The sequence below is a fragment of the Thamnophis elegans genome, chromosome 3 (assembly GCF_009769535.1).
Source record: "Thamnophis elegans isolate rThaEle1 chromosome 3, rThaEle1.pri, whole genome shotgun sequence".
Taxonomy (NCBI): domain Eukaryota; kingdom Metazoa; phylum Chordata; class Lepidosauria; order Squamata; family Colubridae; genus Thamnophis; species Thamnophis elegans.
This window is the reverse complement of record NC_045543.1, coordinates 150234909-150261389: the sequence shown is the minus strand read 5'-3', so window position 1 is coordinate 150261389 and position 26481 is coordinate 150234909. Positions and strand designations below refer to the sequence as shown.

Sequence of the window (26481 nt, the reverse complement as noted above, 5' to 3'; positions counted from 1 at the left end):
AGAAAGGTTTCCAGTTTGCAGCAGATATTTCCAAAGGCCTGACGCAAGTACTTTCTTCTTTAAGGGGCTTTTATGAAAAGGAACCAAGGTTTCTGGAGAACCGGTAGCGGAAATTTTGAGTAGTTCCGAGAACCGGCAAACAGGCTGGCCTCGCCCCTGCTGCCTCTCAGCTGATCTTTTGTTGCCCTGAACAGAAGAACGGAGCTGGAAAGCAGGTTAGTGGGGTGGGGAGGGAATGGGGGTTTTGCAGTATCCTTCCCCGCCACGCCCACAAATCCACACCCACAGAACTGGTAGCAAGAAAATTTGAATCCCACCACCGAAGGGCTCTCAACCCAATCTCCAAAGGTTATAGCAATACAGGGAAAGGAGTGGCAGAGCCTGTGGGCCGGAATGAAGAGAAGAGCCAGCCTAGAATTCCTACATATCCAGAAGTGAACTAAGGAGTTGCTCATGAAAGGGAAACTTAGATTTCGTCTTGTTTATTTTGCTTGATATCCACTGAACGTTTCTCCCCATCTGCGAATGGTGCCCTTTGCAAGCTGAATTGGGGGGGGGATGTATCCACAGGATGATCCAAAACATCAAAGTGATGGCGGCGCAGGGGATGCCATCTCAATGTTTTACACAGGATGTGCCTCAGCTCAGCTCTTCTCCTTGCCCTGAAAGTGCTTAGTACAGTGTTTCTCAACCTTGGTGACTTTAAGTCCTGTGGACTTCAACTCCCAGAATTCCCCAGCCAGCTATGCTGGCTGGGGGATTCTGGGAGTTGAAGTCCACAGGACTTAAAGTCACCAAGGTTGAGAAACACTGGCTTAGTGGGAGCAGCCTCAAAGGCTTGGAGGGGGGGGGGAGATTTTCCACTTGTATGTGTAGGGAAAAAGTTCTGGATGGGCCACAGGTTCCTTCTGCTGCTCTGCTTTAAAGCCCTGCTTGGCGCCACCACAGCTGTTCCCAGGAGGAGAAAGATCACCAGGAGAAGCAAAGCTAAGGGGGGGGGGGGGGACTCATTTGTTTGGGGGGGGGCTGATGCTCCTTGACTGCGGTGCATCCATACCCTCTGGCAGCCACTGGGACTGGCAGAGGAGCCCCCCAGAGCCCAGCCAGGGGCCCTTCCAGCCCTGCTTTGGCTTCCAGCTTGCCAGCCTCCTCCTGGCTCTCCTGGGAACCTCAGCTCCCACTTGGGAAGCTAAGCAGGGCCTGGTCCATTGGAGGCCAGCAGAGGGAGAACTACACTTCCCAGGATCCCTGGCGGAGCAACCCGGCCACGCCCCTCCCCCCCACGCCCCGCTGTCATCACGGACCTGCACGTGGAGGGGGCGCGGCCGCCGCCGCCGCGCCCGCCCATTGGCCAGCGGGGGCTCGGGGCTCGCCCGGAGAGCCAATGCGCGCGTGGGAGGGCGTGGCCTCGCGCGGCCCGGAAGCTGCTTTCGGGGAAGGGGGCGCCGCGCCTGCCGGACCCTCCGTCTCCCTCCCGCGGGAAGCGCCCCGAGGGAGGGCGGCGGCCGGTGCGGAGCAGGTGGAGGAGGAGAGCCAGGCCTCGCAGGTAAGACGTGGGCGCCGCTGCTCCCGGTCTCCCCCCGAGGCTCCTCTGGAGGACGGGGCGCCTCCGGCCGGCCTTCCCCGCACGGCCGCCTCCCGCCCCGCTCCGTCCCCGCCGCCGCTTCTCGGGCCCTGCGGGGCGCCTTGAGGGTTGGGCGGGGGGAGGGGGCTGGGGTCGCCACGGGGGGGGTGTCAGTGAGGGGAGGGTCAAAGGAAGGGGGGCTCGCGACCCCCAAGGAGGAGGGGCTGCCCCGAGCGCCCGCAAGAGGCCGCCGAGGGTCGGAAGGGAGGGGCAGTTCAGCGGGGGAGAGGGAGGGGGAAGCCCCCCCGTTTGTCCTTGCTTTGATGGAGCCCCCTCAAAGAAATAGGGAGGGGGCGGTGGGGGGGCGCAGGAGCTGCCAGTCGCCATGTCCTTGGCCAGGAGGTCTGCTGGAGCCGCTCCGTGCCAAGGTGCTGCCCTGCCCTAGGTGGGGCCACAGATGCTCCGCTTCCCCTGGGGTGCCAGGCAGGGAGTGGGGGAAGCGCTGCCCGCCTGCTCCTCCTCCCCGCCCTGTCTGAGAATTAGGCCTCTGAGTGAGTCAGCGCTGGGGATGGGGTGGGGGGCATCGGTGGCCATGTGGGCACTCTGGTCTGCCAGGCTTCCCAGGCTGGGACCACAGCATTCCCCTGCTGGCCAGTGGGGTGGGGTGGGGGCCAGCTTCTTCTCCAGGGAGACACGTCCTCTTTGCCATGGGGGTGGGATGCCAGAACCCCCCATCTGGGAACACCTGGTGCAGGACTGTCACCCATGAGGCTCCTGAGAAAAAAGGCCAAATGGGGGAGGGAATCTGCTTGTTCAGGATTGTTGAGCAGCCAGCCTCTCCTCCCCCCCTCCCCGTCGGTCACAGAAGCTTTGGCTCCATCACAGCTGTCCTCTAGCTCCCCCCCCCTTTGCCATCCCTTTGATCATCCTTCCAGATGAGCCGGAGGGGGGAGGGACCTGGCCTGAATTGGAGGCCTTTTAACAGCCTTGGGGGAGAGACCTTCTCTCTGGGACACAAAGCAAGCACTGAAATTGTGGGCCTGGCGGGGTTGCAGAAGGGCTTGGAAGCACCTTTCCCTGGGGGGTCCTGGATGTTCCCAAGAGCCTGTGAATTCCTATCCCACTCTCCAACCCCCCCCCCCCATCCGAGTCCTCATTCCCCATGGAGAAAAAGGTTGCTGTAGCTTTTCTCCACGAGACTCCCTGGAGCCTGGACTTCTCCTACGCTCCCCATTACCTGGCGGGCCCACTGACCATCTGGGTGGGCACATTTGCCTATAGCAGCAGGGATAAAAGAGGGCAGTTGGAGGGCTGAACCGGCCCTCTCAACCAGCAGGCTATGGGGACATTGGAACTGAAGTCCGAGTGGAAGCAGCTGCCCAGAGAAGGGGCTCCCCCCACCCCCCTGCCTTCTGCTCTGGAATGCACCGCTTTTGTGCAACTTTTGCAGGCTTCTGTTATGGGAAATCTGGATTTGCATGCGCACACGTGCACACACACACACCTGCGTGTCTGCAGGAGGATTTGAAGGGGTCTGGAGTGTGGCACACAGGCAATAGCTCTGGGTACGGTTTGTCCCTCAGCCAAGTGGGGTATAATTAGCTCCTACAGGCACAGCTGTAACCTCCCCTTCACGTACATCTCCTTTACAAGGAAGGGAAATGCCTTAGTTGCTCTGTCCCCCCTGGCCAGGCGGCCTTGGAACCCCTCCGAAAACTGCTGGTGATCTCTGAGCAGAGGGGGGCTTATCGGGAGAGGCAAACAATTAAGAGCAAAACTTTAAATCAAGCACAACTTTATCTCCTGCCCTCCGTAGTTCTTTGTCACTGAAAGCCTAAAGTGGCACCTCCTCCTTGCCTGGCACCGTGATTGCCAGAGTCTCGTGTCTTTGGCCGCGGAAGGTGGGGGCGGGGGGGGGCGGCAGGGTCTTTCTCATAGGGTTAATTCAAGGGTTCAGGCAATTTTCCCCCTAAAAGGGTGGAAGGAACAAGATGGCAAAGGCAGGCGTGAGGAGGGGGGGATGAACGTGTCTTTTGGGGCCAGGGGGCTTCAGGCCAGGAAGGCGGCGGGGGGGGGGGGCGAAGCACAGGGCGGGTTGCTTGGCCTGTTGTAGAGGAAACGAAGCTGACGAAACACTGCACACTCTTCCCGGCTGAATTTGCACAATCCTCCAGTTGAAAATGTGGTTGGCCAGTTTGTGGCAAGCAGGTGAATTCGGGGAATGCCTGGGTCAGTGGGCGTGCCAGCGGCCTCAGAGGGACCTTCTGGGGGCTCCCCCCGGGCATTGTTCTCATTCCAAGCTCTGCCTTCACCCCCACAGGCTGAGCTAACTCCCACCCTGACCCTGTGTCTTGGGGGGGGGTTCCTCAAGGGGTCCCTGAGGAAGCCTGGGGGGGGCGTGGGGGGTGTCTGCTGTCTTGTTGTCCAAGGGGCTCTCAGATTTCAGGGTGCTCTTCAGCCTGGGGGCGTTCCCCTTGCACAAGAGCCCCCTCCCAGCCACTTGGGTCCCCCCCCCCCCAGAAGCCAGCTGTGGATGCCTCCGTCCTTAGGCGGGGGAGGGCCGAGAACAAAGGCAGGAGGGGAGGCAGGGGAGGGGGAGTCACTATGGCAACCCTGCTAGCTTGCAAGGACAAAAGCTTGGCAGGATGGCTGTGGGGAGGGGGGGGGCAGCCCCATCCCCCGAGGTCACAGGGTTGGGACCACACCAGGCATTCCCCCCCCCCTCCAAGCTTCCCCAGTTGGGGAGACTCCTCCTCCTTCCCTGGGGCCAAGGGGGCTTCTGCGGGGGGGGGGGGGGAGATTGTCTCCTGTCCCCCCACCCCACCCGGCTTGGCTCATGCGCAAGAGCGGCTGGGAGGCGGGGTAGCTCCCCTATTCTCTGCCCCCCCCACGCGCTTTTGCAGGTAGACGGCGGGGGTTTCAGTAACAAAGCCCCCGCCCCCCCAGTGGAGGCTGGGAGGATTTGCGCTCTCTCTGGGCTGCGGAGCATGGGGTCTGTAGTCCTCACCAGGGGCGGGGCTGGGAGGAAAAGGGGCTCTGTCCTGCAAAGCAGGGGGAGGGGAGGGGGGAGCAGCGCAGTTGAGCGGGGGGGGGCTCTGGCGGGGGGGGGGCAAGGGGCTCCCTCCACCGCGGCTGCCACCGCCGAGCGAGCGGAGGGGAGGCGGGGCGGGGGGCGGTCCGGCGGGGCCGGGCATCGGCGGGGCGGAGACGGGTCGGGGCCGGCAGCCCGGCCCAGGCGGCCCTCCTCGACTCGGTTAGCGGCGGCGGCGGCCGGCAGGGCGGCTGCGTGGCCATGAGAGCCAGGTGAGCGGCCGGGGAGAGGAGGGGGCGAGGGCGGCCGGGAGGGGGCTCTTCTTCGCCGCCGCCGGTGCGGGAGGGCCCGGCCCAGGTGGGCTGCTTGTCCTGCGGGCGGGGCCCCGGCTGGGCTGCTGGACCGGAGCCTAGTTGGGGAGGGGGGCAAAGGGCCGGGGGGGGGGGGCTCTCTTGCGGGCCGCCTGACGTGGCCGGGGTCTGCGCTGGGGAGCCCTGCGGGGACTGGGACGCCCCCTCCGCAAGGCCCGAAGTCGGTCTGCGGTGCAAAGAGGGAGGGGGCGCCTGGGGGGGGGTGTGTGGAGCTGCCATCTTCTCCCCTCCTCTTCAATAGCCCGGCCTTACCCCCCCCCCCTTTCGTCGGCCGCAGCGGTGGGATGGCTGAAGGGGAGGGGGGATCGAGGGCTGCTCCCCCCACCCCCGCAGCCCTTACTTCGGGCCCTCCAGAGGGCAGAGCAGCCAGGTTGGGGAGGGGGTTGCTTGGCAACTGCTTTCCCTGGCAGAGTCTGCAGAGGACCAGAGGAAGAGGAGGGGTGCGTGCCCCATGGCCCCCCCCCCAACCTCTACAGGTGCCAGGGAGGAGAATCGCCCAGCCCCTCCCCCCCTTGGAGCCGTTCCTTTGAATAGCTGCCCCTGAGCCAGGGGCGAGGGGAGGGTTCTAAGAGTACCAGTCCCTCCCCAGCAATTCTCCTTGCCCCCCCTTTAGGGACAGTCTAGATGGCAGAGTCCCCTTGCTCCCCCCCCACTTTGGCCCGGATTAGCTGAGCTGGCCCTTCCTCTGGCTCTCCAAGGAGGTCTGACCACCAGCCCCCCCTCCCCCCCCCCCCCCCCTCCCCCCAGCCCTTTCTGCTAGGGTCTCCTCACTCTCTGGGATTCCCACCTGGGTGGGGGGGCTGTTCTTGGGGAACCCTCTATGCCCGTCTCCTTCTCTCCCAAGATGTGCTTTCTGCCCCTCTGAGCCCAGGCCCGGTGGGGGCGGGGGGGGGGCTTGTCACACCTCAAGCCCCCTCAGTCTGGCTCCCAAAAGGGGGCCCCTCCTGGCACCTGCTGATGCTGGCGGTTGAGGCCCCAGCAGCTCCCTGCTTGTTCTGGAAGCGCTTGGCAAACCCTTTCCGCCCGTGGCATTCCTGGTGGCAGCCCAGCTGTAGGTGAGTCAGCTGGCAGGGAGGAGGCCCGGCTGGCACAGAAGCCTTGCGTCAGCAGGGAAGCAGGAACCGCCAGCCCTGCCCCCAGACGCCCGGGCTGGGCTGGGCAGAGAGGCCCTGGGCGGAAGCCTGCCCTTTGGTCTGCAGCAGCTGGATGAAGAGAGCTCCCTATCCCAGCCACGCCACGCCCAGCCCTGGGCTCTTTGGGAGGGGGTTCCTTTCCCCTGCCCTGCTCCTGACGATGCTGCCCAGGCAGACCCTGCCCACTTAGCCTGCCTGCTGCTCCTGGCATGGACTGGGCAAAGTCAGTTGCGGGGAAAGGGCCCGGGGTTTCCCTCCCTCTGTAACTGGAAATGGGGCTGGGGGTGCCCATGCCTGCTTTCTAGGCCTGGGGTGCTGGAGGTGGGCAGGAAGGGGCTGCTTCCTCTGCAGCTGCCCTTTCAGGAGCTCCTTCGTGTTTCCAAAGGGAATCTTCTGGTCTTCTTTTGAGGGGGGGGGGAGCTCCCTCCCTGCCCAGTAGGGCTGCTGCTGCTGGTGCTGGACCGCTGATCCTGCGGTACGTTTCCTAGTTGGGGGGGGCTTATAAGCCAGTTCCTTTTTTCATTTCTTTGGGAGGAGGAAATGAAAGGAGCTGCGATTCATTTGTTTTCCTGTGTTGTATTTTATTTATTCCTTTAAGTTTGCTTGCCATCCATCTCGCCTCAAGGTGACTCTATTTGACTTCCCCTTGGAGGCCTTCTCCGCTGGTTGTGGGCCCCCATCGATTGCATGGGGGCCTCCGAGAGGATAGATTTGGTCTCCTTGCGCGACTTCAGGCTGAGCACTGAATGTCATGACTTCGGCGCATGTTTGTCAGGGAATGGCTTCATCTCTGCCCAGCCTCTGGAGCGTCCTTGGCCAGTCTGGCTCTTCTGGGGAGGCCCCGGAGGACAGGATACCCCCCCGGAGAGCTGAGCCTGGGGGCAGATTCTGAGGCTTCCTTGGCAGAGGAATTGCCTGGTTCCGTGGCTGGCGTCCCGGTTCCACCACAAATGCGCGTATGACAAAAGCGCGTGTGACTAAAGCGCGGTGACAAAACCGCGGAGACAAATGAGCACTGAAGCGCGCCGACAACAGCGCCCCAACAGAAGCGCGCTGTAACATAACCCTAAAAATAACCCTAAACCTAACCCTAAACCTAACCCTAAACCTTACCTTAACTTAAATCGCGCTTCTGTCGGCGCGCTGTTGTCGGCGCGCTTTTGACATCGCGGTTTTAGCGCCGCGGTTTTGTCGGCGCGCTTTTGACGTTCGCGGTTATGTCGTGCCACGGGCGTCCCTACAGATCCTGGGGTGCCTGGCCTCCCTTCTGGGTCAGACCTGTCTGGGCAGCCACCACACCTGATGTCCACAAGGGCCTGGAGGAGGTCATCCCTGCCTCCTGGGAACGAGGGAAGGAGAGAGGAGAAGGTGGCCACCAGCATGATGGCCGATGGCCTTGATGACAGGGAGGCACCCTGGAAGCCTGAAGGACCAGGTTGGGATCCATCGATCGCCACGGAGAGGATCTATTTGTGTGGTCACTTAAGAGTGGAATCCATTTGTTAGCGCCTCAGTCTGAATAAACTCCAAATACTTCTTGCCCCGGTGTAACGTTCCCGTGGGTCGTCCATGAGGCCAATGTGGAGAAAAGACAGGACACAACCTTTCTCGGGATGGAGCGACGACCCAGATTGGGGGTCTGAGAGCCCCTTTTATTGAGATAGGACAAAGGCAGGAGGAGCAATCAGCATGTGGTTAAAAACAGCCTGTAAAAGTACAATTTCTAATCTACTGCTCAGGGGAGTTCTGTCTATATATGGTCAAATCCTGGGCGTCATTGGTAGGGCACATCTCAGGATGTTATGGAGTTTGTTTTCTCCTGTGTGGTTCAGCGTGGCTCTGCATGCCCTGGTATGAACTGGGCCATGTGTGACCCACACCTACACAAGGAACTATATTACAACACCCCGGCGGAAGCATTTTGGATATTTCTGCACCGATAAGAGGAGAATATTTGTAGCTCAGGGTTGGAATTTCTGTGGCCCCTTTATTGTGTTGTGAAGCCAAGATCTGGGTTTAATTTTTCAGAGAAGCCAAGGAGGGAAAGGTGAAAACAAATCATGGCTTCCGGCTGTCCTGTTAAAAGGGGAAACAGCAAGGGAGAATTCAAAGTTTGTGTTACTAATTTCTGATGCAAACGAAGCATGGAAGTGTCTCCCATCTTTAGCAACTTAGAAGGCTGGAGCAACTGGTTCCCACTTCCGGTTCGCCTGGGGTGTGACTGTGTGCAGGTAAAAGCAAGCATGGAGGCCCCGAAGAACCTGGCTGTGGCCCCCCCAGAAGCCCCATTGTTTCTGGCTTGAAGCCCATTGTTGTCATGAAGAGCTGATGGGCTTCATTTCGCTAGGCGGCCATTGACGCTGCGAGATCCTGTAGCTCAGTCTTTCTCAACCTTGGCAACTTGAAGATGTCTGGACTTCCAAGTCTCAGAATTCCCCAGCCAGCGAATGCTGGCTGGGGAATTCTGGGACTTGAAGTCCAGACATCTTCAAGTTGCCAAGGTTGAGAAACACTGCTCTAGCTTCTGCTTGGATCTTTGGTGAAGGCATCTCACAGGCCACGGAGGGGACCTCTCCATTCTTTTAGGGGAGAGCAATTGGACATCATCAAAACCTGGATCCCCACCCCCACCCCCATTGTGCTAGAAGGAGGCAACCATTAAATATAAAGATCAGCAGAATAACAGAGTTGGAAGGGACCTTGGAGGTCTTCTAGCCCAACCCCCCTAGCTCAAGCAGGCGATCCTATCCCAAATTCAGAGAAATGGCTGTCCAGTCTCTCCTTAAAGACCTCTAGTGCTGGAGCACCCACAACTTCTGGTGGCAAGCAGTTCCACTGATTAATCGAGCCGAGGTGGCGCAGTGGTTAAATGCAGCACTGCAGGCTACTGCTAGATCAGCAGTTCAGCGGTTCAAATCTCACCGGCTCAGGGTTGACTCAGCCTTCCATCCTTCCGAGGTGGGTGAAATGAGGACCCAGATTGTTGGGGGCAATATGCTGACACTCTGTAAACCGCTTAGAGAGGGCTGAAAGCCCTATGAAGCGGTATATAAGTCTACTACTATAATCGTTCTCGCCGTCAATAAATTTCTCCTTAGTTCTGGGTTGCTTCCCTCCTTGATTAGTTTCCATCCGTCGCTTCTTGTTTTGACTGCTGGTGTTTTGGAGAATAGGTTGCCCCCCTCCCCCTCTTTGGGGTTAGGCCCTAGCCCTAACCCAGCCCCTTAGAAAGCTAGAGGATCATCCTATTGGCTCTATACTTAACTTGAGTTAAAATTTAAGAAAATAAAACCAAATTAAGCCCTAATCTGCCCCGGAGGCAAGTGGGCTCCCATCTGTCACTCGGAGATAAACGGTGGTCCTTGCTCCTCCGCCTCCAGTTGGCCCCCGTCGTGACCCGTCGAAACCGCGGTCGACAAAAGCGCGCTCGACGAAAGCGCATACCTGACGTCATCAGCAGCGCGACAAAAAAAAAAAAACAATTAAAATAAAATTAAAATAAAATTAAAGCAAGCCGATTCACATAAAGGTAAGGGTTAGGGTTAGGGTTAGGTTAAGGGTTAGGGTTAGGTTTAGGGTTAGGTTAAGGGTTAGGGTTAGGTTTAGGGTTAGGTTTAGGGTTACGTTAAGCGTAAGGGTTAGGTTTAGCGTTAGGTTAAGGGTTAGGTTTAGGGTTAGGTTTAGAGTTACGTTAAGCGTTAGGGTTAGGTTTAGCGTTAGGTTAAGGGTTAGCGTTAGGTTTAGCGTTAGGTTAAGGGTTAGGGTTAGGTTTAGGGTTAGGTTAAGGGTTAGGGTTAGGTTTAGCGTTAGGTTAAGGGTTAGGGTTAGGTTTAGCGTTAGGTTAAGGGTTAGCATTAGGTTTAGCGTTAGGTTAAGGGTTAGGGTTAGGTTTAGCGTTAGGTTAAGGGTTAGGGTTAGGGTTAGGGTTAGGTTTAGGGTTACGTTAAGCGTAAGGGTTAGGTTTAGCATTAGGTTAAGGGTTAGCGTTAGGTTTAGCGTTAGGTTAAGGGTTAGGGTTAGGTTTAGGGTTAGGTTAAGGGTTAGGGTTAGGTTTAGGGTTAGGTTAAGGGTTAGGGTTAGGTTTAGCGTTAGGTTAAGGGTTAGGGTTAGGTTTAGCGTTAGGTTAAGGGTTAGCATTAGGTTTAGCGTTAGGTTAAGGGTTAGGGTTAGGTTTAGGGTTAGGTTTAGGGTTACGTTAAGCGTAAGGGTTAGGTTTAGCGTTAGGTTAAGGGTTAGGTTTAGGGTTAGGTTTAGAGTTACGTTAAGCGTTAGGGTTAGGTTTAGCGTTAGGTTAAGGGTTAGCGTTAGGTTTAGCGTTAGGTTAAGGGTTAGGGTTAGGTTTAGGGTTAGGTTAAGGGTTAGGGTTAGGTTTAGCGTTAGGTTAAGGGTTAGGGTTAGGTTTAGCGTTAGGTTAAGGGTTAGCATTAGGTTTAGCGTTAGGTTAAGGGTTAGGGTTAGGTTTAGGGTTAGGTTTAGGGTTACGTTAAGCGTAAGGGTTAGGTTTAGCGTTAGGTTAAGGGTTAGGTTTAGGGTTAGGTTTAGAGTTACGTTAAGCGTTAGGGTTAGGTTTAGCGTTAGGTTAAGGGTTAGCGTTAGGTTTAGCGTTAGGTTAAGGGTTAGGGTTAGGTTTAGGGTTAGGTTAAGGGTTAGGGTTAGGTTTAGCGTTAGGTTAAGGGTTAGGGTTAGGTTTAGGGTTAGGTTAAGGGTTAGGGTTAGGTTTAGCGTTAGGTTTAGGGTTAGGTTTGGGGGGGTTAGGGTAAGGTTTTCGCTTTAATTTTAAATTTACTGCTCACAGCGCGATGTTTTCGTCGCGCTGTGATGACGTCACGTACGCGCTTTCGTCGAGCGCCCTTTTGTCTACCGCGGTTCTGTGGTGGAACCGGCCCCCGTTGCTCCTCTTTCACCTGTGTGGCCCCCACCTCTTGTCCCCGGGGCCTTTGCTACTTCGGAGGGTGCTCTCCACCCCCCCCCACCCCAAATCTTGGGAGGCTCTGAGGCTGCCCTTCTGCTTCTCACGGGCTCAGCTGCTGCAGGGTCAGGCGAGGCCACCACCAAGCCATGCTGCTGCAGAGAAGACGCAGCCTGGGTGCCAAGGCTCTGTGGGCACGTGGCAAACCTTGCGGGGTGGGGGGTGTGTGTGTGAGGGGTGCCTGGAGCTGCTATTCTGTCCCAGCATTCCTGGCTCTGTATTCAGCCCCTTCGATTTCTTCCTCTGCTTTTCCTTCCCTTGGGCTGCGGAGGTATTTTTGAATTGTGGGTGGGTGGGTGGGCTACGTAGCTTAGATCAGTGTTTCTCAACCTTGGCAACTTGAAGATGTCCGGACTTCAACTCCCAGAATTCCCCAGCCAGCATTCGCTGGCTGGGGAATTCTGGGAGTTGAAGTCCAGACATCTTCAAGTTGCCAAGGTTGAGAAACACTGGCTTAGATGGCTGGTTAAGTCTCTGCCATGGCTCTGGCCACCGTGGGCTGCCCCCCCCCCCCCGCCCAGCAAATGCTTCCCAGGGCCTTGTGCCTCCGCCGAGGAGGGCGCAGCCTCCCTCCCACCTTGGCTCCGTGTCTGGGAATCGCTGGCCTGGCGCTCCCCGAACCCGCCTGCAGGGCCCGTGTGTGTGGGGGCGGCTGCGGGGGGGAGGAGAAGCGTGTTCAGCCTCCCTCTCGCCCGTCATGTGCTCAGGGCCAGCTGAGCGCTGCTGGGGTTAAGCGAGGACACGCTCTCATCCCTGGGAGAATCAGGAGGACTAGAAAATCCCAGCATGCACTGCTCTGCATCCTTGGAGAGGAGCAGGCTGGGAGGTGTAGTTTGCTGGCTCGGTTGGCCGGTTAGCAGCGGAGTCTGGCTGCCTTTCGGCCCGAGAGTGACAAGAAGAAGGAGAAGAAGGCCGATCGGAGGCTGGGAAGGGGGGTGGGAAGCCCCTACCAGCCGCCTTCCTGCTCTTTTAGCCCCCCCCCTCCCCTCTCCCGAGGAAGGACGGGGGCTGCCGGGTGCTCTGCACCACTGGAATGGAAAGAAACTTTGCCGGAGCAGATGTTTTCCTGAAGCATAGTAATCCATAACACGTTTGTTAATTTAGTTAATGGTTTAATTTAACAAAAATGATTCCTTCATGTTTGGATCTCCCAAGTGGTGAGTTTTTTTGCCTCCCTTTGCTGGTTGTGCCCCGGCTTCCCCAGATGGCTGGGGATGATGGGAACTGCCATGACTGGAGGGCACAGGGAAGGGAGCTTAGTCCCTGTACGGGGGTATCAAGCGGAATCCGTCTCCAAACTGCTTCCTGCTGCTTCTTTCTTCTTCAATCCCAGTGAAATTCTTGGATTTCCTTTTCCCGCTGTTGGAATAAGGTCGGGCGTTTGCAAAGGCACCGAGACCTTTCGTCCCATTAACAGACCCAAAAGAAAACTGCATGAATGCTGCACCAGGCATTTCCTGTGGGTCGATTCGAAAATAACGTGGCGTTTGATTGGTCCCTTTGAGTTGGTTTACCTGGGAGAAGAAGGGTTCTTCTCTCCCCAAGGCGCTCGGCTGCCCTTGCGGGTGGCTGAGCCCGTCCCTCCTTACCTGGCCTTGACCTGCTGCCTGGTTGGGGAGGGGGAGGCGCTGTGGGCCAGGCCCAGAAGATTGGGCCTGGGTCCAGCAGGTGCACGGGGGTCTGGCGTGTCTTTTGCCCTTTTAAGGGGGCTGTGAAGCCTCTCTGGTCCCTGGTGATCTCTTTCTGGTTGCTTCTCCTTGAGGGGGCTGGGGGGGGGGGGCGAGGGGGCTTGTAACATTCCCGTGGTTCGTCCATGAGGCCAATGTGGAGAAAAGACAGGACACAACCTTTCTCGGGATGGAGCGACCCAGATTGGGGGTCTGAGAGCCCTTTTTATTGAGATAGGACAAAGGCAGGAGGAGCAATCAGCATGTGATTAAAGACAGCCTGTAAAAGTACAATTTCTAATCTACTGTTCAGGGAAGTTCTGTCTATATATGGTCAAATCCTGGGCGTCATTGGTAGGGCACATCTCAGGATGTTATGGTATGAACTATCAGGATGTTATGGAGTTTTAGGAGTTTGTTTTCTCCTGTGTGGTTCAGCGTGGCTCTGCATGCCCCGTTATCCACTGGGCCATGGGTGACCCACACCTACACAAGGAACTATATTACAACAGGGGCTTCGGAAGGGATGGGTTCATGTCCATTTTGCACCTTCCAAGGGGTGCTTCTAAGATTGTTCTGTGCCTCTTCCTGTTTTTAGTTAGGCCCAGTGACCCAGAAAAATGGCAGAAAAATTAATTCCTGTGGGGAAAAAAATGTTCAAAGACCCACAGAGGGTTGATCCTCTGGGATCAGGGATCTGGTGCTTCTGCGAATAACAGAAGTGGAAGGGACCTCAAGCAGGAAACCTTACACCATTTCAGACAAGTGGCCGTCCAGTCTCTTCTTGAAAACCTCCAGTGTCGGAGCACTCACAACTTCTGGAGATTCACAGTTCCACTGATTAAATTGTTCTCACTCTCTGGAAATTCCTCCTTAGTTCTACGAGCTTCTCTCGTAGATTCGTTCCCCCCCCCCCCGCTTCCTGTCCTGCCTTGAGAAAAGGATGAGCTCCTGTCTGCAGCAGCCCCTCCAATATTGGAAGATTGCTGTCATTAACACACACACACACCTTGTTTTTCTTTCCATTTGACCAGACTTCCCCAATCCCTGCCATCCTATTCCTACCAAAGGCAAGTTTGAGGAAGCTGCAGGGGCTTCCTGGATTGGGGTTGTGGGGGGGCGGGGGATGCACTGCATCTCTTTCCTCTGTCTAGCCAAGGAGGGCGTGGAGGCTGGTGGCTGCAGGGCCTCATCCTGCTGTTATCAAAGGGCAGCAGCTTGGGGAGGGCTCCCCTCTGCACGGGTGGTGGAGGAGGAGGAGGAGGAGGAGATGTGGGCATCTTGTTAGTTTGCAGTTCAGGGGGTAGCCTGTTGGCGTGACCCGTCAAAACCGCGGTAGACAAAACTGCGCTCGACGAAAGCGCGTACCTGACGTCATCAGCAACGCGACGAAAAAAATTAAAAATAAATTAAATTGAAATTAAAATAAAATTAAAGCAAGCCGATTCACATAAAGGTAAGGGTTAGGGTTAGGTTTAGGGTTAGGTTTGGGGGGGTTAGGGTAAGGTTTTCGCTTTATTTTTACATTTACCGCTCACAGCGCAATGTTTTCGTCGCGCTGTGATGACGTCACGTACGCGCTTTCGTCGAGCGTGCTTTTGTCTACCGCGGTTTTGTGGTGGAACCGCCTGTTGGCCCCTTTAGGGTCACGGTCAGCCATCGGTCTTGCCTGCCTCCTGGGTCTCGGTCAGCTTCATTCTTGGTCCTTTCAGGGAGCTGCCTGCATCCCCCCCACCCCCATTCATCTGAGGGTCTTTGTTCCTGCCTGAGCCCCTTTTCCTGGGAGACCCTGCGCCTGGCCTCTGTTGCCCCCTCTCCTTTTGCACAATCCCTGGGCAGAAGCTGCAGTTTCTTCAGCCTTCGCCCCCTCCTTCCTCCTTCGGGCCCCTCAGGCGGTTCTCCCCTCCAGCCCCCCTGAGAGGGTCTCCCGGCAGCAGCCCAGCCCTCTTCGCCAGGCCCCGGTGCTCTCTGCCCTTCCTTTGCTCAAAGCTGCCCAGCTCCTTTTCCCAGGGCAGTGGGGGGGGGGGGGTCAAATCTCACCGGCTCAGGGTTGACTCAGCCTTCTATCCTTCTGAGATGGGTGAAATGAGGACCCGGATTGTTGTTGGGGGCGATATGCTGACTCTGTAAACCGCTTAGAGAGGGCTGGAAGCCCTATGAAGCGGTATATAAGTCTAACTGCTATTGCTATTGCTATCAATCCATCCATCCATCCATTTATCCATCTGTCCCTCCCTCCATCCATCCATCAATTGATCTATCTGCCTGTCCATCCATTTATCCATCCGTCCATCCATTTATCCATACATCCATACATCCATACCATCCAAGAGCCGAGGTGGTGCAGTGGTTAAATGCAGCACTGCAGGCTACTTCAGCTGACTGCAGTTCTGCAGTTCGGCTGTTCAAATCTCACCGGCTCAGGGTTGACTCAGCCTTCCATCCTTCCGAGGTGGGTGAAATGAGGACCCGGATTGTTGTTGGGGGCAATATGCTGACTCTGTAAACCGCTTAGAGAGGGCTGGAAGCCCTATGAAGCGGGATATAAATTGCTATTGCTATTTTCTGGCTGGCACCGAGTGGGAGAACTCCCCACGGGTATCTGGCCTCAGGACAAGTCGCCGCGAGATCGTTCCAGACGGGATAACTCAACGCCACAAATGCCACCCGGCCCGATTTCTTTGGCCTTATTTTCACTGGCAAAGATGGAAATAATGTCGAAGAAACGGATGGATAACATGGAGGGCCCAGCAGCGAGAGAGAGAGAGAGGGAGGGAGGGAGGGAGAGAGAGGAGAGAGAGAGAGAGAGAGAGAGAGAGAGAGAGAGAGAGAGAGAGAGAGATGGCAGTTGAAGACAAAACCCCTCGCCTGGCACTGCGGCTGCAGCACTGATTCCCCATCCGTTGAGGTCTGCCACCTAAGTCCCGGTTGCCCCCTTAGCTGCTCTGTGCAGGTTCTGGCAATGGGGGGGGGTTGACGGTGATGAAGGCCCTGCTCTGGGCTCCCTTCCCTTCCCCCTTCCCCAGCTCAACCAGGGTCATGGCAGTGGGGTCCTTGGAAGAAGCAGGGCTGGAGGAGGAGGAGGAGGCGCAGGGGGCCTGGGGGTCAGTGTCCCTCTTCCTGCTGTGGGGCGGCCGTCTCCCCTTGAGCCTCTTGGAAACAAAGCCCCTGCCCCTCCCTCCCTCCCTCCCTCCCCCCCTCCTCCCAGCTTTGGCCTCCCCTGCCTGCCCCCCACCTCTTTCTCCCCCTCCCCATTCTCTTGTGGCCTGGCTGATTTACATACTGGGCTGCCATTGGCTGGCTCTGCCCAGGGGAGGTGCAGGGGGTGGGGCGTCATGGTGACCTGGGCTGAATGGGGAAGGTAAAACCCGGAGCAGCCTCTCCTCCCTCCGGTGGTCTCCTCCCCCCCTGAGTCCTGACCTTGGAACTGCACCAGCAGCTGGCCTGGGTAGCCTTTTGGAGGGGGGGGGGCAGGGGGAGCCAGGCAGACGCTTGCCCGGGGCAAAGACCCCTGGAGGCAAGAGCCCCTGTGCTGGAAGCCGCCGAGACCTCCGGGAGGGAAGATGCTGAGGCCCCTTCTTGCCCTACGGCTCCCCTTTTGGAAAACTGGCCGGCATTGATGATGGTTTGCTTGTGGTCCCCCAGGTTGGCCTAGAGCAGTGTTTCTCAACCTTGGCAACTTGAAGTCCTGTGGACTTCAACTCCCAGAATTCCCCAGCCAGCTCTGCTGGCTGGGGGATTCTGGGAGTTGAAGTCCATAGGACTTCAAGTTGCCAAGGTTGAGAAACACTGGCCTAGAGCAGGGTGGTTAAGGTTGAGATTTATGGACTCCAACTCCCAGAATGCCTCAGCCTGACCACACTGGGCATAGCTGGCTGAGACATTCTCGGAATTGGAGTCCGCAAGTCTTAAAAGTGGCCAAGTTTGGAGACCCCTCTTCTGGAACAGCACCCCCCCCCCTTTCAGGCTCAGGTGGGGCTTCCCGTGCCCCCCTCCAGCCACAGGCCGCCTGCCAGCCTCTCTTGTGGGAAGTCGGCTCCTGGTTGGTGCAGCTGCTTGCCAGTCGATGCCCATGCCGGTCCTTGATTCTGATGGAGTCGTCTGGAGAAACCCTTCTGTGTGCAGGGGGTGGTGGTTGGGGGGGGGGGCAATTCGAAGAGAGGGTCCACCCAGAGGAGAAGAGGACCCTCCCTCCATCCGTGCCAGTTTGGCTCTCCTTTCTCTCGCCTGGACTCCGTCCTTGCCGGGATGATAAGCGGGGGAGGGTGGGGAGAGGTGGACGGAGGACCTGGGCATTTAGATCTGGGGTGGGGGTGGGGTCTCCAAACTTGGCAACTTTGGATTTGTGGACTTCCAGAACTCCCCAGCCAGCCACGTTTAAGTTGGGAAGCCCCCCGAGGCAGCCCAGACCTGATGAGCAAGTGGGAGGTTTCCCAGGTGAAGCGCGAGCCACCATTTTACATATATGAGGCCTGTCTCCCCCTGGCTGCGGGGGAAGAAATCCTTTGTGGCTGAAGCTACAGGTGGATTTCCCTGGACACCTTTGTGGATTGACCAGGGAATCCCCTTCTCCTTTGAAAGGTCCCTGGTCTCCCCCTCCTCGTTAAGGAGCTCCAGAGACCCCCCCTCTCCTCCTCCTCCCTTATGTGCCAGGGGGGAGGGTTCTCTGGCCTCCACACCTGAGGGGGCTACAGGCGGCCTTTTGCTCCTCTCTCCCCCCAGGGCTGCTGCCCAGTTGCTCCCTTGGCCTGAGGGGACATCGTGGAGGTCTGCACGCAGAACCGAGCCGGAGCCCGTGATGGTGGGCGCCATCCCCCGGCAGCCACGTCGCTTCTGGGGAGTGCCGGGGTGGCAGGTGTCCCCTGCCAGCTTCTCCAGTCACCGTCGGCCGCTGCAGCAGGAGAACAAGCCAGCCAGGGGACGGGACGCCGTGCAGTGGGGTGAGTGGGCCGCTTCGGGGGAGAAAACTCTGGGTGGGGCTGTGGACCTTGCAATGGGGCTGGAGGCTCAGGAGGACACGCACTCTGGATTTGGCTCCGAGGGGCGTGGCACGACAAAACCGCGGTCCACTAAAGCGCGCCCGATTAAAGCGCGTACCTGACATCATCAGCAGCGCGACAAATAAAATTAAAAATAAATTAAATTAAAATTAAAATTAAAGCAAGCCGATTCACGTAAAGGTAAGGGTTAGGTTTAGGGTTGGGGTTACGTTAAGCGTTAGGGTTAGGTTTAGGGTTAGGTTAAGGTTTAGCGTTAGGTTAAGGGTTAGATTTAGGGTTAGGTTTAGGGTTAGGTTAAGGGTTAGGGTTAGGGTTAGGTTTAGGGTTAGGTTTGGGGGGGTTAGGGTTAGATTTACGCGTTAATTTTAAGTTTACCGCTCACAGCGTGCTGTTTTCGTCACGCTGTGATGACGTCACCTACGCGCTTTCGTCGAGCGCGCTTTAGTCTACCGCGGTTTTGTGGTGGAACCCCGAGGGGTGCAGCGGCCTGCAGCTGAGGGAGGCTGCCTGGGGGAGAAATGGGTGGGTCTGGGGCTGCCCCTTGGAGGGCAGTGTGTGTGGGGGGGTCCTGCTTGAGGCCTGGAGAAGCTCCCTTGGGGGAAGGGGATTGACCAGCCCTGGCTGCCCTCTCCTTTCAGATGTGGCTGTGCAGCCCACTTCCTAGCAGGGGACTCGGCCGGACGCCCTGACCACGCGGCACTTTAGCGCCTGTCCTGCCCCTCAGCCCCATGAGGCACCTCAGTGCTGAGCCCGGACTTCCCCACGAGCAGAGCACAGGCCTGAGCCAGGAGCAGCAGCAGGAAGATGAGGAGGAGGAGGAGGAGGAAGAGAAGCAGCAGCAGCAGGCCTGGAAGCATCATGGCCTCCAGATGGGCTGCAGTCCGCCAGAGCTGGGCAGCCAGAAGGTCTACCAGGTCTCCATCTTCTCTCCCCGGGGCGGCGGCTCTGCCCTCCCGCAGCAGAGGGGGCCCCGACGGCAGCCCATCAAGCGGGCCTGCCTGGAGCCCCGGTGGGTGGCCGAGGGCGGCGAGTGGGATGCCAAGAGGGGCCACTGGGGGAGGGAGGAGGAGGAGGAGGAGGCGGCCATCGAGGACGGGCTGTTGGTGGACGGGCTGGCCCTCGGGGGCGCCGCCCAGCACTTCTCCCACAGCGGCCTGCAAGTCGTAGAGCACCGGCAGGAGGTCAGTCCCGGCCAGCGCGGAGGCCGGGAGCCCAGAGCTGCTGAGGGCCGGGGGGCGGCCCTGCCGGCGCCTGGCAGGCTTTGCGCCACTTTGCACACGAGAGACTCGGCCCCCGTCTTGTGGGGGGAGCAGCCCGCCATGGACTCCAGGCCAGAAGAGAACGGGGGGCCCCGTTTCCCCCACGATCACGATTTGCACAGCCCTGCACCCCCGTCCCCCCCGCCAGGGCAGCCGCTCCAGGAGGCCCAGGCGCCCAACACTCCACCGGAGGCCCCCAGCCTCAGCGCCAACGGGCTATGCTCGGCCGAGAAGACGCCCTGCTCCAGCGGCCAGCTCTCGGGAGGCGGCCCTGCCAGCTGCCCGGCCAAGAGGAAGCTGCTGCCCTCGGTTGAAGGGAGGGCAGCCGCCGGCCTGGAGGAAGAGAGCCTTCTACCAGCACGCAAAAAGAGGGCCCTGCATTCTCCCACCGTGCCAGCCTCCTGCCGCAGCACTGATGCCAAGGGCGCCCCCTTCTGGAACCACCTGCTTCCCGCAGCCAAGGTGAGGAACTGGGGCCGGAAAGGGCCCACGGGAGGTCTGTCCCCCAAAGAGGACTGGGGGTGAGGAGCTTTGGGTCCAGGCAGAGAACTGCCTTTCTGGGGTGCCATCTTGCTGGCAGAGCCCTGAGCTCTCCGGCACCCCCTGTGGTCCTGCAGAGGAGCCTCACTGAGAGCTGAAAAGGGCCGTCTCTCTTGTGCCACCCGGCAGCTGTAAACGGCAGAGGCCCATGGGCTTTCCCAGCCTGCTAGATCAGTGGTCCCCAACCTTTCCGGCTTGGAAGAACCAGCGGGGTTGTGGGGCGAGGGGAGGGTTCCATGCAAGGGGCACGCCCCCCCGTGAGCAGGCACCTCCTCCAATGGTGGGTGCAGGCGTGTTGTTTGCCCAAACAGGGCTGCATGTGGGAGGACTCATGTGCTAGATATCTCCTATCCTGTAAGGGAAGGAAGCCTCCCCCCCCTCCATTCCAGCTCCATTGCTCCCTGCCCCTCCTGCCCCTCTGCCTGGGGTGAATCCCTGGGTTCTCTCAGACATTCCGTTTCCCCTAAGATGCAGGAGGAGGCCTGGCCTTCTGTTTCCATATCTACTGCATTTCTACCCCACTGCAATCTAAAAGAGCCGAGGTGGCGCAGTGGTTAGAGTGCAGCACTGCAGGCTACTTCAGCTGACTGCAGTTCTGCAGTTCGGCTGTTCAAATCTCACCGGCTCAGGGTTGACTCAGCCTTCCGTCCTTCCGAGGTGGGTAAAATGAGGACCCAGATTGTTGTTGGGGGCAATATGCTGACTCTGTAAACCGCTTAGAGAGGGCTGAAAGCCCTATGAAGCGGTAGATAAGTCTAACTGCTATTGCTAATTGGCTGCTGACAGATACACACCTGTGCAATTAAAAAGTGTGAATTAAAAAATAGGAGCTTTAAAGTATAGTAGAAAAAAACTGTAACGGGGAGGGGGCTCTGTTTTAAATTAGAGAGAGAGAGAGAGAGAGAGAGAGAGAGAGGGAGAGAGAGAGAGAGGGAGACATAACTGCGCTGGGGGAGTTAGGGGAGGACTGGCACTGCCAGCCAGTGGGCATCTTCCCTCTCTGGCCTCCTCTCGGTGGGGCCCCCGACTGCTTTTCCCACAACCATTCCGGCTGGAGAATGTGGCCTGAGGATGACGGGCGCCAGAGACGGCTTTGGAGGCTCAGAGCAGCCAGAAGCTGCCCGGCAGCTGCACTCCCGTCCCTGGGTGTCCCCAGTGCTCAGGTTACTGCATGCCCAGTTTGGGTGACCTGGGCCAGAGGAGGATGCCCCAGAATAGCCTGCGCAGGGGAAGGAGTGGCAGAACCGGAGGAAGAAGTGAAAAGCGGGATCTGCCCATCATAGCAATAGCAGTTAGACTTCTATACCACTTCCTAGGGCTTTCAGCCCTCTCTAAGCGGTTTACAGAGTCAGCATATCGCCCCCACAGTCTGGGTCCTCATTTCACCCACCTCGGAAGGATGGAAGGCTGAGTCAACCCTGAGCCGGTGAGATTTGAACAGCCGAACTGCAGATAACAGTCAGCTGAAGTGGCCTGCAGTACTGCACCCTAACCACTGCGCTACAAGCGGGCTGAGCCCAGCCGCCCCTGAATTCCACGGACCCTTCGCTCACTCCGGCCCTTCCCTGGGGAGATTCCCATGCAGGGGCTTTAGCAATCCATCCGTTCCAGCCTCCGTGTTTGGGCCTGGTCTTTGGAGCCTGACAAGCAAGCAGCCAAGGCTGCAGTGGGGGCTCTGTTACAAAGAGACCCCCGAGTTCAGGTTCCCACTCAGGCAGGCTGGACGTTCCGAAGCCCCTTCCTGTCCTCCGGGCCTTCCTGGTCCCCCTCCTGAGCCAGCCCTGCTGTGGGAAGAGCAGGAGTTCCAGATGCCCCAAAGACCTTGGGTGGAGGGGGGGTGGATAGTTGCTCCTGGGGAAGGCAACTCAGCATTTCTCCACCTGGACTGATTGAAAATGTGCGGAGCAACCCACAGGTGGGCCAGGGAATCCAACCAGGGTCTGAGAGGTTGAGAGAACTGAACTGGCCTCCCATCAGGGCAGCTGTGAGCCGGGCCCATTGGCTGCTGCTGCTGCGGGAGGGGGGGGGGGCTGGGGGGGGCTGGCCTGCCTTCTGCTGACAAGCAGCCTCCTTCCTAGGGCTGGACTGGCTTCCAAGGGGTGCCCTGTGCGGAATGCTGGGGGGGGGGGTTCTCAGGCTTCTTCCTCGCCTCTGAACAGGGCGATGGAGCTGTAAGTGCCCAGCTGCCCCCAGGAGGAGAGCAATTGGCTCTGGGGGGTGGGTGGGGGTGGTCCTGGATTGGAGGCTTGTGTGGAGCTGCGGGAACTGACCTCCCCTTTCGGTCTCCTTGGTGCAGGGCTCAGCAAGCGGCAGGACTGGGGCGTCTCCATTGAAAGCGGGGCTGCACCTCAAACCGTGAGTTCCCCTCCCCCCCCCCTTTTGATCACGGGAGCCTCCAAACCCTGCAACCGGGGGGGGGGGGGACGGCCATGGGACCTGTCCACGGAGCCCCCCAAAGCCACCCATGTGGCCGAGCCCCAGGCCACCTCTCCCTCCAGCACCCCATACCCAGTAGGGGTCAAGAGGGGCCGGAGGAGGCCCCCCCCCGGAGTGAAACTCCCTTCTGCCCCAAGCAGGAGGAGGCAGCTGCGCAGCAGTCCCGGAAAGGCCCTCGTGGCCAGGCGGCCCCCCACCACCTCCACCAGCCACGCCCTTCTGGGGAATTTTGAGGTAACCGTTAATGTCCCCCCCCCCCTGAATGCGAAACTGTGGGGTGGCTGCCTCCTCTCTACTGAGGGGGCTGAGCTGAGAAAGGCTCGGTCCTCACTGGGACATTGGGGGGGGCGTGTCCTGGTCAGGCCCCCCTCTCACGAAAATGCCTCCCTCCATCCTGGCAGGAGTCGATGCTGAAGGGGCGTTTCCCGCCCTCCGGCCGGATCGAAGGCTTCACCGCAGAGATCGGGGCCAGCGGATCTTACTGCCCGCAGCATGCCACCCTCCCTGTGGAGGTCACCTACTTCGACATAGCCGAGCACAACGCCCCCTCCCCGTTTCTGGTGAGGGGCTGCAAGGGAGGGGGGGTCCTGGGGAGGGGGGGAGGACGTGAGCAGGCAGGCAGCTGGCAGTGGCGTCTCCTGCCCTCCTTCCTGGATTGGGGGGGGCGGGGGGCTGGCCCAGGGAAGGCACTCTGCTGTAGGAGCACCCAGCTCAAGGGGGCTTCCTCCCAGCCCCCCCCACACCTTGATTCAACCAGCAAGGGGCTCCCCAAATGAATTTCACCTGGCAACTGCCCATGCCCCCCCCTTTCCCATGCCCATGCCCCCCCCTTTTCTAACGTTCTCCCTTTGTGCCACAGGGAGTCATTGACTTGGAAGCCTTGGGAAAGAAGGGGTACAGCATCCCCAGAACGGGCACCATCCAAGTGGTGAGTGGCAGCGGGAGGAAGGGGGGGGCTCTGACATACGGGGAGCAGCCTGGAGGCTGGAGACAGCCTGGCTTTCTTCCTCTTCCTCCTGCTCTTCTTCTCCCTCCCCCTCATCTCCTGCCCCAGAGCAGAGAGAGTGGGGTGGGGGGACAGAAGGCATGGCAGGGGGAGCCTGGGCGAAAAGCCCCACTCCTGACCTTGCTCTGTCTGCGGTGCCCGCCAGCAGCTTCTGCCTTCCCCTCCCTCCCTCCCTGCCCACCGACTCCCTTCCCGTTTCAGACCTTATTCAATCCCAACAAGACGGTGGTCAAAATGTTCCTGGTCACCTACGACTTCCATGACATGCCAGCCAATCACCTCACCTTCCTGCGCCATCGCATCTTCCTGGTGCCAGTGGGCGAAGGGGAGGCCCCCGGCTCGGACCCCGCAGGGCAGCCCAAGCGCATCCTCTGCTACCTGATACACCTGAGGTGAGGGCAGGGGGGCCAGGGGTCGGGGGGGGGGGCTTCCCTGGGGCACAGGAGAGAGCAGGGCCTGAACCTCATGGCCAGCCTGCTGCCCGACAGCGGTCCCTGCCCCCACCTGGGGCAGAATGCTGGCAAATGCAGCCTCTCTTGTTACTTGCTCAGGAAGGGGGAGGGAGGGCTTGGTGGATCCCACCCCTGCTGCCCACCAAGAAAGCAGCCCAAATCCCCTCCCAGATTTGGGCTGGAGTGGGGGGAGGCAGGAGGCAGAGAAGAGCCGAGGTGGCGCAGTGGGTAGAGTGCAGCACTGCAGGCCACTTCAGCTGACTGTTATCTGCAGCTCAGCGGTTCTAATCTCAAAGGTTGACTCAGCCTTCCATCCTTCCGAAGTGGGTGAAATGAGGACCCAGACTGTGGGGGCGATACGCTGACTCTGTAAACCGCTTAGAGAGGGCTGAAAGCCCTACGAAGCGGTATATAAGTCTAACCGCTATTGCTATTGCTAGAGACCTGGTTGGTCAAGGGCAGAGGTCCAGGCTGGGAGAAGTGGCTCTTCCGCCGCCCAGAGCAGAGGGGCCCAAAGAGGAAGGGACAGGCCACCCCTTGGCCCAACCTGTTCTGTTATTCCCCTTCTGAGTCCGGCCTCACGCATTGCATAAGCCAGCCCATCGCGCCATACCCAGTAAACCAGGATTAATGGTGGTTCAGAATGACAAGCCTCTTTTTAGGGCCTCGTCCCTTTTTATTTGTCGCTTTCTTTCATTGTAAGCCGCCCGGAGTCCTCCAGGATTGGGCGGCCTATAAATTTAATAAATACAAATACTCTGTGCACAAACAGGTGACGATGGGGGAATAGTCGCTTCCCTGGTGTGTGGTTGTGAGTTTCCCTCACGGGGGGTCTTTAGGCAGCAACCGGATAGGGATAGGAGGGCAGGTGGCCCTTGGCAGCTCTTGTCTCCCTGCTTGGGAAGGCCTGGGGGCCCTTGAGGATTGACCACAACTGAGCCTAAAACCTCTTGCTGAGACCGTCGTCCAGTGAATTTTGCCCTGTTCTACGCCCTTTCTTGCCAAAGTTGTTAAGGGAAATCACTGCCATTGTTAAGGTACTGTCGTTAAGTGAATCTCGCTTCCACATTGACTTTGCTTGTCAGAAGGTCACCAAAGCGAATCACGTGATCCCGGGACACGCAACGGTCATAAAGTCAGTTGCCAAGTCTCTGAATTTCGATCGCGTGACCCTGGGGAAAAACAGTCACTTTTCTCAGTGCAACTTTGGTCACTAAATGAAAGGTTGTAAGTTGAGGACTGTATGGAGAATTGTGCCCCTTCCCCCTAATTGCAGGCAAAGGACCGGTTGGTCGGCGAACCCGGAAGTAAGTAACTTCCGGGAACGCTGAAGGATCCACCCGCCCACCCAAGTTTCTTACCCGGTTTTGACGAGTTCTGCGCTTCCACGCATGCGTAGAACGCATACAGCGCCTGCGCGATCCTCCAGGAGCAGCTGGAGCATTGCACAGGCACTAGTACGCATGCGTGCACTGCGCACGTGCACGAGGACGCCGCCGGCCCCATTCCAACCGAACCGGTTGGAACAGGGCGAGAAACCCACCCCTGGAGCCTTGGTTCCCACACAGACCCCCCTGGCCTCCCAGAGCAGCCGCCTTTGATCCCCCCACCCCCTCCAAGGCCCCCTGTGAAGAGCCTCCTGCTTCCTTCCCCAGGTTCCAGAGTTCGAAGTCAGGGAAGATCTACCTGCACGACAACATCCGGCTGCTCTTCTCGCGCAAGTCGATCGAGATGGACTCCGGGATCCCTTACGAGCTGAAGTCCTTCACGGAACTGCCGGGCAACCCCTGCTACTCCCCCCGAGCCTGAAAGGAGGGGGGCGGGAGGGCAGCCCTTGGCCCAAGCCGAGGAGGCGCAGGGGGGGGGGGGCTGCAGATGCTTCCGTGCAGCGGCCGGTCGCCACTCTGGAGCAGGGAGAGCCGTGCCTGGCCCAGAGCTGCGTTTTACTCACTGGATCCAGCCCAGCCGGGATCACAAATGCAGCACATCTCAACCTCTCGTTTTGGTGGCTGGTACAATTCTGTGCAGGAGGCTGGGGAGAAAGGGAAGGAGGAGGAGGAGGGGGGGCAGGTGTTGGCTCTGGTGGGCGGGCAGGGTGCATAGGCATTTGGGCCATTGAGAGGCATGTACAGAACCAGGACTTTGTGGGGGAGGGGCTCGTTTTAGGGATCAAGCTGGGTCACCCACAGGGGAGGCTTTGGGGCCCATCCAAGCTAGCATAGCGGAAGGGAGCTGAAGGCAGCACTGCAGGGGGAACAGATCAAGCGTAACTGCTCTCCTTCCCCAGGAAGCCATGAAAGCTGTAACTCTCCCAGGAGACAGGTATCTTTCCTCCCAGCTGCTGCTTTAGGCTCCCTTCTCCTCCCCTGGACTAGCCGTACAAGACCAGGCCGTAGGGTCACCTGGGGAGGCTCATGCTGGCCTCTCAGTCCCTAGCTCTGGTCCACACACTGAGTGTGTGTGTGTGTGTGACCAAAAGAGAATTCAGTCAGTCTTTGGAGATAGGAGGCAGGGTTTGCAAATCAGTGTCAGTTTTTGCTTTGTCTGGGACCTGAACTATCACCGCCCTGGGGTCCTTCTGCTGAGGGCACCAATCAAGCTGGAGATGGTAAGGCACAAGGAGCTGTTTGAGGGGTCCATGGATAGCTCTGAGTCTGTCTGTTTGAGCGGCACCAGTTTAGAAGAGAGGAAGCCTTGCTGTGAAGCCCGGGCCTTTTTTGGGGGGGGGGGGGCAGTTCTCCCTGTCCCCACCCAAGCATTATTTTCCCCTGGTATTATTTTGGTTTGGGTTGCATCTCCTACATTGTTCTCTGGAGGGAGCAGGTGTGATGAAAGGGGCTACAATTACAGAGACTTGAAAATATTTATATTTAAAAGGAAAGAGGGACAGGCAGAAATGTATGGAATACTTTCTCCCTTCTCTTTCCTCTTTTTTTGGAACAGAAAAAAAATCTATAAATGTGTGTTTGGAAAACGTTTCTGTCTGCCTTGATATTTTCAAGAGGGTCTGACCCCACTGAATGGGGAAGGGGGCCTGAAATGAGACCGTTGAG

At 58.4% G+C, this 26481-nt stretch overlaps 1 protein-coding gene across 3 annotated transcripts; it reads left to right on the top strand.

Moving 5' to 3' along the window:
- The first annotated feature begins 1407 nt into the window (after nt 1–1407).
- On the top strand, nt 1408–26406 carry LOC116505809 (protein FAM214B-like). 3 transcript variants are annotated; one of them, XM_032213218.1, is made up of 9 exons: nt 1408–1546; nt 17458–17675; nt 18374–19456; nt 21831–21889; nt 22111–22204; nt 22372–22530; nt 22830–22898; nt 23178–23368; nt 25084–26406. In XM_032213218.1, the coding sequence occupies exons 3-9, from the start codon at nt 18464–18466 to the stop codon at nt 25235–25237; spliced, it is 1719 nt and encodes a 572-aa protein (XP_032069109.1). In that variant the 5' UTR covers nt 1408–1546; nt 17458–17675; nt 18374–18463; the 3' UTR covers nt 25238–26406. The 3 variants fall into 3 exon arrangements, with proteins under 3 accessions (XP_032069109.1, XP_032069107.1, XP_032069108.1); XM_032213216.1 differs by having other exon boundaries at nt 22108–22204; XM_032213217.1 differs by lacking the exon at nt 1408–1546 and adding an exon at nt 4779–4867 and having other exon boundaries at nt 22108–22204.
- The last annotated feature ends 75 nt before the right edge of the window (nt 26407–26481 follow it).

Excerpts from the sequence above, each read along its gene's own strand:
- LOC116505809 (XM_032213216.1), top strand. The coding sequence starts at position 18,464 with ATGAGGCACCTCAGTGCTGAGCCCGGACTTCCCCACGAGCAGAGCACA. Across the intron at positions 22,899-23,177 it reads GAACGGGCACCATCCAAGTG|ACCTTATTCAATCCCAACAA; the intron begins GTGAGTGGCAGC and ends TTCCCGTTTCAG. Across the intron at positions 23,369-25,083 it reads TGCTACCTGATACACCTGAG|GTTCCAGAGTTCGAAGTCAG; the intron begins GTGAGGGCAGGG and ends TTCCTTCCCCAG.